At 33.8% G+C, this 18,000-nt stretch overlaps 1 protein-coding gene across 5 annotated transcripts in view; it reads right to left on the reverse strand.

Moving 5' to 3' along the window:
- Positions 1–3,420: 3,420 nt before the first annotated feature.
- LOC125676291 (uncharacterized) overlaps positions 3,421–18,000 on the reverse strand; it is a 39,907-nt gene continuing 25,327 nt past the window's right edge. For 2 of the 5 annotated variants that reach the window (XM_056158628.1, XM_056158626.1), the window contains 5 exons: positions 17,126–17,188; positions 15,670–15,729; positions 14,210–14,272; positions 10,399–10,483; positions 9,322–10,264 (listed from right to left, as the gene is read on the reverse strand). In XM_056158628.1, the coding sequence (XP_056014603.1) occupies positions 10,164–10,264; positions 10,399–10,483; positions 14,210–14,272; positions 15,670–15,729; positions 17,126–17,188 (372 nt within the window). In that variant the 3' untranslated portion in view covers positions 9,322–10,163. Of the gene's footprint in view, positions 3,565–6,868; positions 6,947–9,321; positions 10,265–10,398; positions 10,484–14,209; positions 14,273–15,669; positions 15,730–17,125; positions 17,189–18,000 lie in introns of those variants that run through there. The other 3 variants (XM_056158629.1, XM_056158630.1, XM_056158627.1) reach the window with 3 other exon arrangements.

The raw sequence follows: 18,000 nt of genomic DNA on the forward strand, positions 1-18,000 counted from the left end.
TATTGGGTTACTTTGCTTCACATGAAATGCCTAATGACCAGAATTTATTTTATATCATGACCTTTGACCATGTAACTATATCAAACATATGATCTTGATTTTCTTAGTGCATTGCTTACAGTGCTATTTAAACATGTTCATCATTTTATTTCCGTTAATTTACACAACTGTTGTTATTTAGATCTCAGCTGAGTCCAAGATAGGAAGAGGCTTTGGAGAGAACACATAATTACTACAGACAAAATACTTGTGAAGTTATAAGGGGAATTGCAGAACTCATAGCTCCACTTCAATCTAGATATGTTGACAGTTATTTCACAGAAACACTTTGCATCTGACAAAGATAATCAAATGATGACCACTACTTTAACTCTATGGTTGCAACATATTTCAATTTTTGAAGTGACAAATTTTATTCCTGTTTGTGAACCAATATTCACAAGAAACACTGCTATGGCATTAGACATAAATTAGAAGAGAGTGGTGGGGTGGCAAAATAAGATTTCATACTGTGAAATGTATCAATTGTTAATATATATGTATCAATATAAATTCAGTGCCTATTTTCATAATTTCTAGGGGAAAAGTTTGTTTGTAACAAATGTCAGAAATATGCACTTGCTCTTTCTTTGCAAACCATGCTACTAAGTACCAGGCATTAAGGCATGATTTGTTTATTGTCATTTGTTAAACAGAGACAGATCCAGTGATTTCAAAGGGGGGGGGGGGTCCAGAAAAATGATCTAAAATCTGCATTAGGTCATATCCGATGAATTGATAAAATAAATATGTTTATTATTCATTGTTAGTTACATGTAACCTTTTATGTATCAGTTATGAACATTTTCCATCACTGGGTAAAACTCAACAAACATTTTGTGTATCTGAAAGTGGTCAATATATATTTCAACATCAGAGTAAACATGCATTAAAGCAAGTCTGCCAATCTGATGTAGGCAGCAAATGGAATCTGGCATGTTATTCCATGAATGCAAAAGGAAATGCTTTACAAGAAAGTCAAACATTTTCTGGTTAATGCTAAATAACTATCTAGATGTCCCAGAGAAAGGGAGAGGGTGTGTTTTACCCCCCCCCCCAACCCCCTCAGGATCTGCCAATGTCAAGTTTGTAATGTGAGTGAATGAATTAAGATTCTACATGATAGGCAATTGATTAAAATTTAATTTACTGATAATTTTAACTTCATATATGTGTGCTAATTAATTGACTATTATCTCAAATCCTGTGTCAGAAATGACCTCTAAAAATCAACATTGTAAAATTTTATATAATAATTTACATAGGCATTTTTTTGCGTTTATTATATAGAATGCATACAAAGACATGAAATTTATTTCTGAATGTTCATAGGTTCTTGTAATTTTTCATGAATTTTAATCATTTAATCATTGATTGGTTATATCTACTTCATATTTATTTCTATTTATGTAGTTCAACAATCTTCATTTAAGTAGTTTACCTTTTTGCACTTATTGAAAATTTAGAGATTTCAGTTCAACTTTTCACCATCAAACCTTGCTTTTCCCACTGAATTTATTTTTGTAACTTGAAATACACCTCTTCAAGTTTCTGATTATACATAATTTATTTCTTTTTAGACATTGTATTGGGTTTTATGAGATCTTAAATTTTGATCATTATTTTGTTAAATATATTGGTGTGAAATATGTGAAATTTTAACAATTCATAAATTCATTCATTGGATGAAAATACACACAAAACCCTCTTAGTTATTGCATATAGTGTATATCTAACATGTAAAATATTCCAATCCTCTATTTCTTAGTTATATGACATTTTAGAGCTGTTCAAACATAGCACTTTTTTTCAATATTTCGTGACCTTTTTGCACCGAAAATTATCTCAAAGTTGTTTTTCCATGTCGAAACCAAACTAAACATGATAGAAACTTTTTATTTGGCAAATTTCATATTGGGGTCAGTAGGAACCTGTGCATACAGTTTCATGAAAATCTGAAAGATAGCATGTGCCGACCTCTGCTTGATATCATAGTGGACACCCTCTTAATTGTTTATACAAATTTTTATATTCTTAAAATACTCCTTATTTGCCAATCGTGAGTGCATACCTTTATTGTAAGTTATTCTGAATTTCTTTATGTAATTATGTATTTATTTTTGTAACAGCTTTTTACTAATTGAACAAACTGACGTACAGAAACCTAGTTATTCGTGTCAGTACACACACACACACACACACACACACACACACACACACACACACACACACATATATATATATATATATATATATATATATATATATATATATATATATATATATATATATATAGACATATTGTAGCAAACTTATCGGAGGTTTTATACGCTTGGGTATCTTCAAGAAAAGGAATATAAAATCATATATTAAACATGATTACTGTTAAGAACAATATCAGGTCTGTTAAGAACAATATTAATCTTAAGAAATTGAAAAAAAAACTTAACTTACTCCCCTACTGTGTTAAGAAGATAATTGAATTCCTATATGAATCTTTGTTCATTTTTACCTGATCTTGATGGTGTCCAGATAGGGCCATTTGCATTGTGTGACGTCGCGTTGTTTGTCGGTGCGAAATCAAGTTGTGCAAAGTGTTAGCGTAACAGTGCGTTGCTTGTTGGCGTGACGTTGTGTTTTGACCGCGCCGTCATGATTTTGCAAATGGTCCTATCAGGGCATTTTAAGTCGGGGATATTAAGTTACATGTTATTTCTTTTTACCAAAAAAATTTTTTTTGTGAACGGATAACCTTCATGACCCATAATACACTTTCATAAAGAAAAATCTTTAATTTGTTACAAAGTAAATACTTTCAGGAATAAATAATTAGCTGGTTGTGTGCATTATGTGTGCGTATGTGTTGTGGAGAGGACATTTTTCAAGTGTATTTATATATACATATCCAAGTTGGAGGAGGGGTATTTACAGAGCATATATAAGCACGGCGTAATCTTTGTTATCCTGCCTCTGAGAAAAATCTTGGAATTTCATTGGCTTCAATCAATATTACATAATACGATAGCATGCCTCTTACTAACATCATGTGTCAATATGTCCCTTCCACGTGGTTTACAGATCAAATATGCTTACTATGACGTTACGAGAATACTTATACCCTTTCACTGGAGTCAGGACATATTATGACGTCATAGTTATATGAAAACAAATGAATTCATCGTTGAATTTACAGTCGTTGAAAAACTTTGTTTTATCATGTTGTTGATGGTTTAAATGTTGCAGTCACCTTTCCATTGTTTTAGGGTTGATAAAAATATCTCAAGAATACATGTATTGCAGTCATTTATTATTATTGTATATGTACATTCGAAAAACATCAAGAATGAAAAAAATGTCAGTTAAATGATTACATAAAATCATCGCCAGAATAAATTCTTTATGTAGACACTTGAGTGGCCAATAATGAAATATATAAATTCCTTGTAAAAAAAAATATATTTGGCTCAGCTTACGCCTCACCGATAGGATCCCATATATTTCCGTATTACTCCTCTAAGTGTCTATCTGAAAGGCGAAGACAACAAACAGTGATGAATCTCATAAACTCTATAAGCAATATAAAATAGAGACTTGGGCAAAACGGACCCCTGGACACACAAGAGGTGGGACCAGGTGCTTAGGAGGAGTAAGCATCCCCAGTCGATCGGTCATACCCGCATGAGCCCTATATTTTGATCATCGACTTGTTTCTCAGTATCCTGCCTCGATATAAAGACTGATCACTTGCAGAACAAGCTTTTGCGTATCAAATCAGTTGAGAGAAATATAAACACCCTATGCAGGTGGTAATGGAATGAATGAGTTGGGCAAAACGGACCCCTGGACACACCAGAGGTGGGACCAGGTGCTTAGGAGGAGTAAGCATCCCACGTCGATCGGTCATACCCGCATGAGGCCTATATCTTGATCAGGTAAACGGGTATCTGCAGTCAATATCAGTAAGCCAATAACGGCCTAACAATCAGTATGAAACAAGTCAGACAGCATTTTACTTAAAAGTAGGCTGTATTGACAAAGTGGACCGTTATAATGACAATAAAGTTAAATGCTTACTTTAAACGAGACTGATGAAACCCCTGCACCATCGATTTGTTTCTCAGTATCCTTATAAAGACTGATCACTTGCAGAACAAGCTTTTGCGTATCAAATCAGTTGAGAGAGATATGAACACCCTATGTAGGTGGTAATGGAATGCTGATACATGGATATGGAAAATTGAAGATGGAGAAGCTAATATTATCCCGTTTGTCATAAAATTTTGTTGTTAGTTTACAGTTAATATCTACTTTCAATAAAAATCTAAGTTTGAAGCAGAAGTGGACGACTTTGCGATCTCTTTTGTTTTGAGTTCACGGGGATATATCGAATCGAAATATGAATGAAAATTATTATTGTAAATATATAATGTGTTGTCGATATATCAGAATGTCGAATTCAAGGCCAAAGAAAGATATCATTTCCTCTCACGTGGTAGGTGTTTTAATAGAAAACAGGTCAGTGCTCATGGGAATTCCAACAGACTGTTGGAAGACTTGATCACCAAAGACTACAACGATATTGTTGTTGAGGAACTCCAGCATAATTTTTCTAAATTTCAGATTACTTTTGCGTAGAATCAGATTGGTGTTTAAAAATGTTTTTGATAACTGATCAGTAGATACGAGTATATCCGCTTTCCATTTTTGTTGAATAAGCAATTGTCTATGATCTCAAATTGTGCGTAACCAAATAATATCTCCTTTGATGCATAAGATGGACACAGATATACTTGCGGTAGTTTTATAGTATGAACACAAACAGGAGGCCCAAACATGAAATAGCTCTCCAGAAAACCCTTTTCAACGTGAAAGAAAAACTGTACCCCGCCCTGTTCAGGGGTCCCAATGTGATTGAACAACTACAATATCAGTGGAAAACAAAGCTTAGTACTGCATGTACATGTGCTTTTGAAATCAATTTTCAATTTTTTGTCCATCCCTTGCACCCTGGAAGGGGATATAGAAATACTGTTTTCCGTGCGTTTGCCCCACTTGCCTTTGTGGACGCACCTCGTCCGAAACCGCTGAACGGATTTTGTTTGAATTTTGTAGGATTGTTAGTCACTATTTGTAGTTAATGATATTGTGCCGCTATTTTGATTCGACAAAATTTAAAGGAATAATGGAATTTTGTTGAAGTTGTACATGCCACGCCTTTGGAACAAATTGTGGACGCAATCCCTCCAAAACCACTCAACGGATTTGGTTTAAATTCTTAGGATTGTTAGTCGCTACAAGTAGTTAATAATATTGCACCACCATGTTCATTCGACAAAATTCAAACGAGTTATGGGAGTTTGTTGATTTTGTATATACCCCAATCTCAGAACAGTTTTGTGGACGCAACTTCTCAGAAACCGCTGTATCGATTTTGTTCAAATTTTGCAAGATTGTTAGTCGGAATATGCAGCTCATGACATTGCTTTGTATCTTGATTCTACAAATTTTACAGGAATTTGGGTGTTCTGTGCTTCCACATTTTTGCGGCGTGTGGGTACCGCACCATATCAATCTTGTTTTCATTATGTTCCGATTTATACACACACACACACACACACACACACACACACACACACACACACATACATACATACATACATACATACATACATATATATATATATATATATATATATATATATATACATATACATAGATAGATAGATAGAAATTCCAGATGTATCAATACCCTTGGTAAGCTTGATATACCAGGTGTCGATACATGGTATATCAAGCTTACCAAAGGTATTGATACATCTGGAATTTCAATATCTTCATTCTCAAATTTTCTTTGTTGCTTGTCTTGAAGAAAAAGAAAAGATATATACAATCATGATGGATTTACATCCCAATGTCTATGTATGAATGAGAAAATGAGCGGAAGGTATGAAGTCTTTGCCGATTTAAAAGTCAGCTGGGAAGAACCGTGTCAAAACTCATTCATTTTTTAACTTTCATTCAACTGAGATTAAATAGAAATTAAACTTGATATTCTCACGGTGTATCAAATTTAAGTTCAATATGTGGATCCGTAGAGATATAGTGGACGGAAACAAAATTAGAACGGGAAGAAAGAATGACAACCTATGTCCCTGTCATTTTCATGACGGAGGTATCAACACCTACAGATGTACTTTTGTTACAGGTTCAAATATTTAAAGAAAAAATGTCTAGGTAATAGAAACAAGGGGAAATTTGTACACTCAGGAATATCCTTTGTGACGGTGATATGAAGTTGTGGTTGGGAAGAAATGCCCCTCCCTCATTGTCTGTGAATTTAACTTCGGATACAACAAAGTTAGGACTATTGCTACCCTTTACAACAGAGAAAGCGCAATTTGATTTATTTAATTTGCTGACGGTAGGGATTTCATTGTTGCTACTGGAAAACATGCTGTGGTTAGAATTGATTTTAGAGAACGGCTTTGTCGTTTACTTTTGATAATGTTTGATGATTTCAATATTTTTCGTTTGTCTGGGTCTTTTTCCAAGATAGGAAGATTGTTCTTAATAGCCTGAAAAACCTCCGGATTCTTTAAAAAGGTACGCTGAAATGTATTGTAAGACATTGTGATAGGGTTTAGAGTTGACATTTAGGAGATGCTTTTTTTCCTTATATATCTATATCTATCTATCTATCTATCTATCTATCTATCTATCGAGAGAGAGAGAGAGAGAGAGAGAGAGAGAGAGAGAGAGAGAGAGAGAGAGAGAGAGAGAGAGATAGAGAGAGAGAGAGAGAGAGATGCACATAATAGAGCAAGCTTACCGAACTTCTTGTATCAAATATTCTTGATGCATCCGGAATTTCCATTTCTTCATTATTGACTTCTCCCCTGTTGCTTGACTTGAAGAAAAGGAATATAAAATCATGATGGATCTACATCCCAATGTCTATGTATGAATGATATAATGAGCGGAAAGTAGGAAGTGTTTGCCGATTTATAAGTCAAATGGGCAGAACTCTGTCAAAACGTATTCATTTTTCCTTTTCTTGCAACTGAAATTGAATCGGATTTAAACTTTATATTTTCATTGTGTATCCAATTTAAGTTGAAAATGTGCATCCGTATAGAGGTAATGGACGGAAAGAAAATTAGAACGGGAAGTCAAAATGACAACCTATGTCCCTGTCATTTTACGGCGGACGCTTAAAAACCGACATATTTACTTTTGTTACAGGTTGAGATATATTACAAGAAAAATGTCTAGGTAATGGAAACAGGGGATAATTTGTATACTCAGTAATATCCTTTGTGACGGTGATATGAAGTTGTGGTGGGGACGAAATTCCTCTCCCTCATTGTCTGTGACATTTAACTTCGGATACAGCAAAGTCAGGACTATTGCTATCCTTTACAACAGAGAAGGCGCAATTTGACTTATTTCATTTGCTGACGCTAAGGATTTTATTGTTGCTTCCGGAAAATATGCTCTTGCTAGAATTCATTTTAGAGAAGGGCTTTGCCGTTTACTTTTGATAATGTTTGATGATTCCAATATGTTTTTCCCGTCTGGGTCTTTTTCCAAGATAGGGAGGTTGTTCTTAAGGTAGAGAGTGATAGGTTGATGCTAAAAAAAATTAACCATTGAATTTTTTAAATTTTGATATATGTTTATGATGAAGCTTCGATATAAAACATAATAAAAAATCAATGTAGGTAATCGACCTTGTTTTTGAGAAATATGGCGATTTTAACAACACCTTCTTTAGTCCTTGTAAAGCGTAAAAAGTGAAGAAAAATAAGTAGAGAGCAATATACAAATAGAGCTATAACATTTTTATTGTAAAAAAGATCATAACTTGTCATATATGGTTTCAAACAACCTTTCACATAATTGTATATTACACATCAATTTCAAGTTCAGCAATCAGTATTAACATGCAACAACATTACTTCAACAGAGCTACATTGGCCAATTACCTTAAAACAGTGCACAATATTTGCACACAGGGTCATACCTTTGCTTAAGCTGCAAAAAAATTACCCGTCAAATTTCTTATTTTATTTCATTAAGTGGTCAGTCTATTAGTAAGTAAAATATATGAAAAAAATTATACACCATAATGGGATTCAATATGGAACTAGCAAAAAATTCCTAACCCCACCCCCTTTTAACAAACTACACATTTTCGTAAAAAAAAGGGTTATTAAAAGATGTAAACAATCCATCAAAAACAGCTTGCTGAAATTCGAAGATTCTTTGTAATACCTTTTTTAAATTAATAAATATAATACAGAAAGTGTGTATTTCAAATTTTAGCTTATATTTTGTTGTAGTTCTCGTTGTTGACCTTTGTGCACTTACACTCAGAATATAGATTTATCATACGTCATCATATTTGATGATTAATATCAAGAGTTTTCCCAAATAAAAATCCCCATAAAAATTGAAATATAATTTATATTTGTTAAAACAAATGTCTCCATTACATCCCAACCCCTTTAATATACTGCATGGTATGGAGGAGAAAGAATGAGCAGGAACATAAACGTCATGAATTGCACTCGGTGCATTGAGAAGAAAGATTCAGCCAGCAGAGATAAACTACTGACCTTTTTATAACTTAGAATGTTTAAGCATTCCCAAATTACCTCTTTGAAAATTGAACATGACAATAAGAAGGTTTCTTTAAGCTATTTCAGGGGCGGATCAGGAATTGAAGTTGGGAGGGGGTGCAACTGTATGAGGCATGGGTCTGGGGGCCGCCTTGAAAGGGGGGGGGGGGGCGATTCCCCAGAAACTCCTGGATTTTACAGATTTTTTAGGGCTTAAAATATGTCACCTATGTAGTCATTTTTATTATTTTCTGTCATTTCTAATTAGGTGAAATTAATAAAATAACGCAAATTTTAAGGGTTTTTGGAAAAAGTAGCAGTTCTCCCACTAAAAGTAATTCAATAAATCAAAAGATTTTGTTAGACATTTATTTCTCTGAGAGTGGAGGAAATTATGGCTTCTTTTATCGTATATATTTCTCTAAACAAGAGACCACGATTTACTTTAAACTTGAAAATTTTAAGGGTGCTCGCGCCGGTCCCCCCCTCCCCTCCCCCCCTTATATCCGCCAATGCATTTATGTATGTGCTCTTGCGATTGACCTTTTTGCACTCACAATGATTGCATTAATATTTAGTTATTTTTCATACATTTTTTTTTATAATAAGCAGACACGATTACCTATTATAAGAAATTGATATGATTATACAGCATAGTGCACCAAATATGTTTAAATAACAACTTTATATTTAATATCAATGGGAAGATTTCCACCCAATCGACCCATGGATTGATTGATTGTATCTTGTTTAACGTCTCTCGAGAATTTTTTACTCATATGGAGACGTTACCAAGACCGGTGAACGGCTTTAAATTTAGGCCTTTGCTCGGCACTTACGGCCATTGAGCAGTGAGGGTTCTTTATCGTGCCACATCTACTGTGACACTGGACATCCGTTTTGAAGGTCATCTCCGAGGACCAGTGACATTCACACCTGATGCTGAGCGTTTTGGCAATGGAACTGTCACTACCTGTTTCAACAACTCAGGTCTGTCGCGGCCGGGATTCGAACCCTGGTCTTCCGCATGCGGGGCGAACGCCACCACCGCGACTCGACCCATTGATATCAAGGCTCATATCAGCTATTTTGCTCTCACAAATATATATGTCTTTTCATAAGTTTACGAGTCCTACTTGTAGTCTCACACTGAAACAAAAACTCGCTTGGATAACTTAGAATGCATGCATATTGCATTCACAGTATATATGTACCGAGTGTGTGTAACGGGGGTGGGGTAGGGTTAGAAAATGAGAAATTCAAACACATTGATTAAAGTTATAAAATTGGTATTTTACTTTCATTTAGAAATGTTTACTGATTTTGATATATCAAAAACTTAGAATAATCAACAATGACACTTCCTCTATATTTATACAATATTATTGTCTTTAAAAAAGACATGTAATACATGAGTACATCTACTTGTTTTCCATTAAATTCACACTTTAGTATGTTGCACAATATATCCATTGCTCTGGGCTCACAAATACATTATTGATTCTATCCAAGTCCCACATTTTGCAGAAGTTCTTGAATTTTCTCTGTAACCTGTAAAGTTGTGGGGTCCAGGGGATATGACATCATCAATGTAAATGAAGTACCTGTTATAAAAAATATATTCTGTATATTCAAATATTGAAAAAAAGATGAATATCTAATATACTAAGAATTGTCTTTATAAATGTCTGGTGTTAAAATGAAAAATTATATCTTACTAAGATAGAAAATATTGTACCTTTCTTGCTGATTTTCATGGCAAATTGCTGTTGAAGTTGTTGGCTGGAAGCCCATTTCAACTTGCACTGGTCCTTAGGATGATGCTTAGAAAAAAAATCATCATAATTAATATTTGCACAGTCAGTATTAATCATTAATTATACTGTGTCAGACAATGTCAATTTTAAAATTGTGTGTCTCAATGCATGTTTAGTGAACTTTAAAATGCTGATATATTGAAAATTACACACATAACATGTATTTTATTATGTTAATTTTTAAAATCTTGTCTGAAATCAGTATTACATATATGTAACACTACATGTATGTTAAATGTGTACAGTGCAGCAATGTGAACTCTTGCAGTAGTAGTACATCTGCATGATTGTTATTTATTTCATATTGTTATAGTTACCTTCTATTTAAACTGTACATACCCTCCCACCCCCGGGTCCTTAATGAGGTGAATAAACATCATAATTATCATATTACAATATGAGATGACAGATATGTTTTCATAAACTGCCAGTTCATTCTAATAATATCAAAACAAGTCAACTCTAGATTTATCAGACCTGTCTCCTTTACGGAGTGTGGGTCAAGAGAAGGACATACATATCTTATTTTCATACAATACATTTATTTGCCTATGAGGGGGGCTTGTGATTTTACAAATATTTTAAATAAAGTTTTGTAGACCTACATGCTTGCATGAAACATCAAACCCCAGATTTGAAATATCTCTTAAGTCAATGAAATTTCAAGATACTATAAGTACTATCATTTATACCAAATAGAATTTTAGTGCAACACTCCCCCCCCCTCAAACTTGTGAGAGCCCTATTTTTTTTTTCAAATCTGGCATATGCATGACATCCATTTACAATTACATGCACATGCAGGAGTTATATTTTGGGCACATATGGAATACATAAATGCACAAAAAATGAAACAGCTCCAAATTGTGCGTTTATAGATGTTATTATAAAATCGCGTTGTGAAATAGCAGAGGAAAAGTGGGTTGAATACAAATTCAATTTGCCATTTTTTTCACTTACCAAACGAAATTATGATTTCGTTGTCCACGTTGAATGCATCCATCGAATTCCTCTTCTCAGAAGAAACTTTGTTTAAACTCTCAATGACTACATAAACAGTATTGAAACTCGCAGCACTCGGACATCACGATCACGCTACATCAACAACTTTGTTTACGTAGCGTAGCTATGCATGGCGGTGAATTTCGTGAGGTAAAAAGTGCCATTCTGCACGGACGAAACATTTAGTCCACTATTATTACATTGACGTATTCCTAATCTAAACTATGGCCAAATTTCTATATCTTTCGTCGAGACGACCCTCTCAATCATCGATTCAGTCACACCAACAACTTGTACTTTCGGAACCCCTTTTTGTTTTTCAACTACTCTATGGCGATGTACGGAATTCCGAAAAATAATTTCACGTGAAAATACACGATTTTTACTGATCACGTGGTTGCTATCGGTCTCTACCTTAATAACCTAAAAAAAAAAACCTCCGAAGTTTTTGGATTGTGCGTTGAAATGTATAGTAAGACACTGTGATAGGGTTTAGGGTTTGATATCTATGAATTTGTTTGGTATCTATCAATCTGTAAAGCACGTCTGACATCGAGAAATGATAACACATTTTTTCGAATTCCATAGTGAAATTCATGTTAGGGCTTTGTGTGTTTAAAACATTGAAAAACTTCATTAATTAATATTAAATAATTATAATAAAAATAACGATAATGATTATAATATATTATCATTTCATTATATTATTATCTTATGGTGTCAATAATTATTATATTATAATGATAAATAATAATTCATCATTTTCACACATTATAAAACTGTTTTATTCGATAGTTAACACATAGTTAGAGGTCAATTGCTATGTAAACAAACTTGTCAGTCATGTATAACTTGTCATTAATATTGTATATATTGTATATTTTGCCCAACTATATATTTTGTATTGCTTGTAGGAATTATGAGATTGATAACTGTTCGTTATCTTCACCTTGCATCTTGCACATACCAAAAGTTGGCTGTGATTTATTTTCTATGATACTTCATAACGTTGTATCATGACGTCACAATTATCTTTGTTAAAGCTTGGCGTGAAGAATAGGAATATCAAATCATGGTGGATTTACATCCCACTGTCTATGTATGAATAAGATAATGAGCGGAAAGTATGAAGTCTTTGCCGATTTATAAGTCAAATGGGCAGAACTGTGGCAAAACTTATTCATTCTTCCCTATCATTCATCTGGAATTAATTAGAATTTAAACTTGAAATCCTCATGGTGTATCAAATTCCAGTTGAATATGTGCATCCGTAGAGATATAATGGACGGAAACAAAATCAGGACAGGAAGACAGAATGACAGAAACGGGTGAAAACCTATGCCCCTGTCATTTCACGAGGGACGCATAAAAACCTACATATTTAATTTTATTACAGGCTCAAATATTTCAAGAAAAATGTCTAGATAATGGAAACAGGGAATAATTCTTGTGACGATGATTTGAACTGGCGGGAAAGACTTTCACTACCGCCATTTTCTGTGACATTTAACTTCGGATACAACAAAATCCGGACTATTGCTACCAGTTACAACATGAAAGACGCAACTTGACTTATTACATTTGCTGCCGGTAGGATTTCATTGTTGCTACTGGAAACACAGTACCCCGAAGTACCGAAATGTCCGTGATTTACCGAAATGCCCCCTTAAATTACCGAGATGCCCCATAAAAGTACCGAAATGCTCCTTCCAACGAATGAATTAAAGCATATATAGTTTATATATGTTCAAATTTGCATAGAAAATGCCAAATTGTGGTTGTAAATATATAAAAAAAATTGTGTTTCATTATCTCATTAGCGATATTTCAAAGAACGATAACTCTAGCAAAATATTGTAACCCCTGTTCTTCACCAAAGTTGTTCTCCCCATAATTCTCGTATTTTCCCCCATATAATATTTGTTTGAATTATTCTTTGATAATTCTGTCCACTGCTTTATTAGAACTATAAATCTTTAGTTTAAGAGATAATTACTTTTCAAAAATTGTATGTGAGTTAATAACCCCAAATACCATCTTCCAAGATGCTTCAAATACTTAAAATGTCTTGTTTCCTCAATTCATTGTTTCTTCTAACAATGAATGAAAAAGTATAAATATTCGTATTATGTTTATTAATATTAATAACAAGTTATATATGACTGACAAGTTTGTTTACATAGCAGTTGACATCTGATATTACCGTAAGCATACAAGAAACAACATTCCATACAATTTAGGAACCCTCCTCTGCACAATTATTGTTATTAATATTGTACATATTGTATATTTTATATCTTGCACAGACCAAAAATCAGCTGTGGTTTTTTCTTGGTTATACTTCATAACGTAGTATCATGACATCACAGTGAATTTTGTTAAAGCGTAAATAAAATACGGCACTTTCACGTCATAATTAAATCTTTAATGTGTACTACATCTATTCAATATTGTCATAACTCTTGAAGATTGAAAATGGACCCGGTTGACTTATTTTCGCCATTCTAACTTTTTTATTGTTATACATGTACTATTACTTGTGGATATTTACTTATATTTTGGATTCTACATTCACACACACACACACGCACACACACACACACACACACACACACACACACACACACACACACACACACACACACACATATATATATATATATATATATATATATATATATATATATACATAATATATCTATATATAGCCACATGATATAGCAAGCTTACCGAACTTGTTGATACATCTGGAATTTCAACTTCTTCATTCTCAACTTTTCCTCTGGTGTTTGCCTTGAAAAATAAGGAATATAAAATCATGATGGAAGTACATCCTAATGTATATGTAGGAAATAAATAATTACCGGAAAGTAGGATTGTATTGTATCTTGCTTAATGTCTCGCTCGAAAAATTTTCCCTCATATTGAGACGTCACCAAAACCGGTGAAGGGCTTCAAATTTTGACCTATCCTCAGCGCTTACGGCCATTAAGCAGTGAAGATTATTTAGCATGCCATACCTAGAGTGACACGGGTCATCCGTTTTTAAGTCATCTCTGCGAACCCGTGACATTCACCTGATGCCGAGCGTTTGGCGATGTCACTGTCACTACCTATTTTTATAACGACTTAGGTCTGTCGCGACCGTGATTCGAACACCGGCCTTCCGTATTCGGGGCGAACGCTCTAACCTCTCGGCCACCGCGAAAGTAGGAAGTGTTTGCCGATTTATAAGTCAAATTTGGCGGCGAACGCATAACAACTAACGTATAAATCAAAGCATATTTAGTTTATGTATGTCCAAATTTGACAAGAAAATGCTAAATTGTGGTTGTAAATATAGAAAGTTGTGTTCCATTCTCACATTAGCGATATTTCAAAGAACGATAACTCTAGCAAAATCTTGTAGCCTCTGTGCTTCACCAAAGTTGTTCTCCCCATAATTCTCGTATTTTCCCCCATATAATATTTGTTTGAATTATTCTTTGATAATTCTGTCCACTGCTTTATTAGAACCATAAATCTTTAGTTTAAGAGATAATTACTTTTCAAAAATTGTATGTGAGTTAATAACCCCAAATACCATCTTCCAAGATGCTTCAAATACTTAAAATGTATTGTTTCCTCAATTCATTGTTTCTTCTAACAATGTATGAAAAAGTATAAATATTCGTATTATTTTTATTAATATTAATAACAAGTTATATATGACTGACAAGTTTGATTACATAGCAGTTGACATCTGATATTACCCTAAGCATACAAGAAACAACATTCCATACAATTTAGGAATCCTCCTCTGCACAATTATTGTTATTAATATTGTACATATTGTATATTTTATATCTTGCACAGACCAAAAGTCAGCTATGATTTTTTCTCGGTTATACTTCATAACGTTGTATCATGACATCACAGTGAATTTTGTTAAAGCGGAAATAAAATACGGCACTTTGACGTCATAATTAAATATTTAATGTGTACTACATCTATTCAATCTTATCATAACTCTTGAAGATTGAAAATGGACCCGGTTGACTTATTTTCGCCATTCTAACTTTTTTTTTTATTATACATGTACTATTACTTGTGGATATTTACTTATATTTTGGATTATACATTCACACATATATATACATCTATATATACATAATATATCTATATATAGCCACATGATATAGCAAGCTTACCGAACTTATTGATACATCTGGAATTTCAACTTCATTCTCTACTTTTCCTCTGTTGCTTGCCTTGAAAAAAAAAGGAATATAAAATCATGATGGAAGTACATCCCAATGTATACGTATAAAATAGATAATTACCGGAAAGTAGGATTGTATTGTATCTTGCTTAATGTCTCGCTCGAAAAATTTTCCCTCATATTGAGACGTCACCAAAACCGGTGAAGGGCTTCAAATTTAGACCTATCCTCGGCGCTTACGGCCATTAAGCAGTGAAGATTATTTAGCATGCCATACCTAGAGTGACACGGGTCATCCGTTTTTAAGTCATCTCCGCGGACCCGTGGCATTCACACCTGATGACGAGCGTTTGGCGATGTAACTGTCACTACCTATTTTAACGACTTAGGTCTGTCGCGACCGTGATTCGAACACCGGCCTTCCGTATTCGGGGCGAACGCTCTAACCTCTCGGCCACCGCGAAAGTAGGAAGTGTTTGCCGATTTATAAGTCAAATTTGACGGCGAACGCATAACAACTAACGTATAAATCAAAGCATATTTAGTTTATGTATGTCCAAATTTGACAAGAAAATGCCAAATTGTGGTTGTAAATATAGAAAGTTGTGTTCCATTCTCACATTAGCGATATTTCAAAGAACGATAACTCTAGCAAAATCTTGTAGCCTCTGTGCTTCACCAAAGTTGTTCTCCCCATAATTCTCGTATTTTCCCCCATATAATATTTGTTTGAATTATTCTTTGATAATTCTGTCCACTGCTTTATTAGAACTATAAATCTTTAGTTTAAGAGATAATTACTTTTCAAAAATTGTATGTGAGTTAATAACCCCAAATACCATCTTCCAAGATGCTTCAAATACTTAAAATGTCTTGTTTCCTCAATTCATTGTTTCTTCTAACAATGTATGAAAAAGTATAAATATTCGTATTATTTTTATTAATATTAATAACAAGTTATATATGACTGACAAGTTTGATTACATAGCAGTTGACATCTGATATTACCCTAAGCATACAAGAAACAACATTCCATACAATTTAGGAATCCTCCTCTGCACAATTATTGTTATTAATATTGTACATATTGTATATTTTATATCTTGCACAGACCAAAATCAGCTATGATTTTTTCTCGGTTATACTTCATAACGTTGTATCATGACATCACAGTGAATTTTGTTAAAGCGGAAATAAAATACGGCACTTTGACGTCATAATTAAATATTTAATGTGTACTACATCTATTCAATCTTATCATAACTCTTGAAGATTGAAAATGGACCCGGTTGACTTATTTTCGCCATTCTAACTTTTTTTTTTATTATACATGTACTATTACTTGTGGATATTTACTTATATTTTGGATTATACATTCACACATATATATACATCTATATATACATAATATATCTATATATAGCCACATGATATAGCAAGCTTACCGAACTTATTGATACATCTGGAATTTCAACTTCTTCATTCTCTACTTTTCCTCTGTTGCTTGCCTTGAAAAAAAAAGGAATATAAAATCATGATGGAAGTACATCCCAATGTATACGTATAAAATAGATAATTACCGGAAAGTAGGATTGTATTGTATCTTGCTTAATGTCTCGCTCGAAAAATTTTCCCTCATATTGAGACGTCACCAAAACCGGTGAAGGGCTTCAAATTTAGACCTATCCTCGGCGCTTACGGCCATTAAGCAGTGAAGATTATTTAGCATGCCATACCTAGAGTGACACGGGTCATCCGTTTTTAAGTCATCTCCGCGGACCCGTGGCATTCACACCTGATGACGAGCGTTTGGCGATGTAACTGTCACTACCTATTTTAACGACTTAGGTCTGTCGCGACCGTGATTCGAACACCGGCCTTCCGTATTCGGGGCGAACGCTCTAACCTCTCGGCCACCGCGAAAGTAGGAAGTGTTTGCCGATTTATAAGTCAAATTTGACGGCGAACGCATAACAACTAACGTATAAATCAAAGCATATTTAGTTTTTGTATGTCCAAATTTGACAAGAAAATGCCAAATTGTGGTTGTAAATATAGAAAGTTATGTTCCATTCTCGCATTAGCGATATTTTAAAGAACGATAACTCTAGCAAAATCTTGTAACTTCTGTGCTTCACCAAAGTTGTTCTCCCCATAATTCTCGTATTTCCCCCCATATAATATTTGTTTGAATTATTCATTGATAATTCTGTTCACTGCTTTATTAGAACTATAAATCTTTAGTTTAAGAGATAATTACTTTTCAAAAATTGTATGTGAGTTAATAACCCCAAATACCATCTTCCAAGATGCTTCAAAT

The sequence above is a fragment of the Ostrea edulis genome, chromosome 3 (assembly GCF_947568905.1).
Source record: "Ostrea edulis chromosome 3, xbOstEdul1.1, whole genome shotgun sequence".
NCBI classification, from domain to species: domain Eukaryota; kingdom Metazoa; phylum Mollusca; class Bivalvia; order Ostreida; family Ostreidae; genus Ostrea; species Ostrea edulis.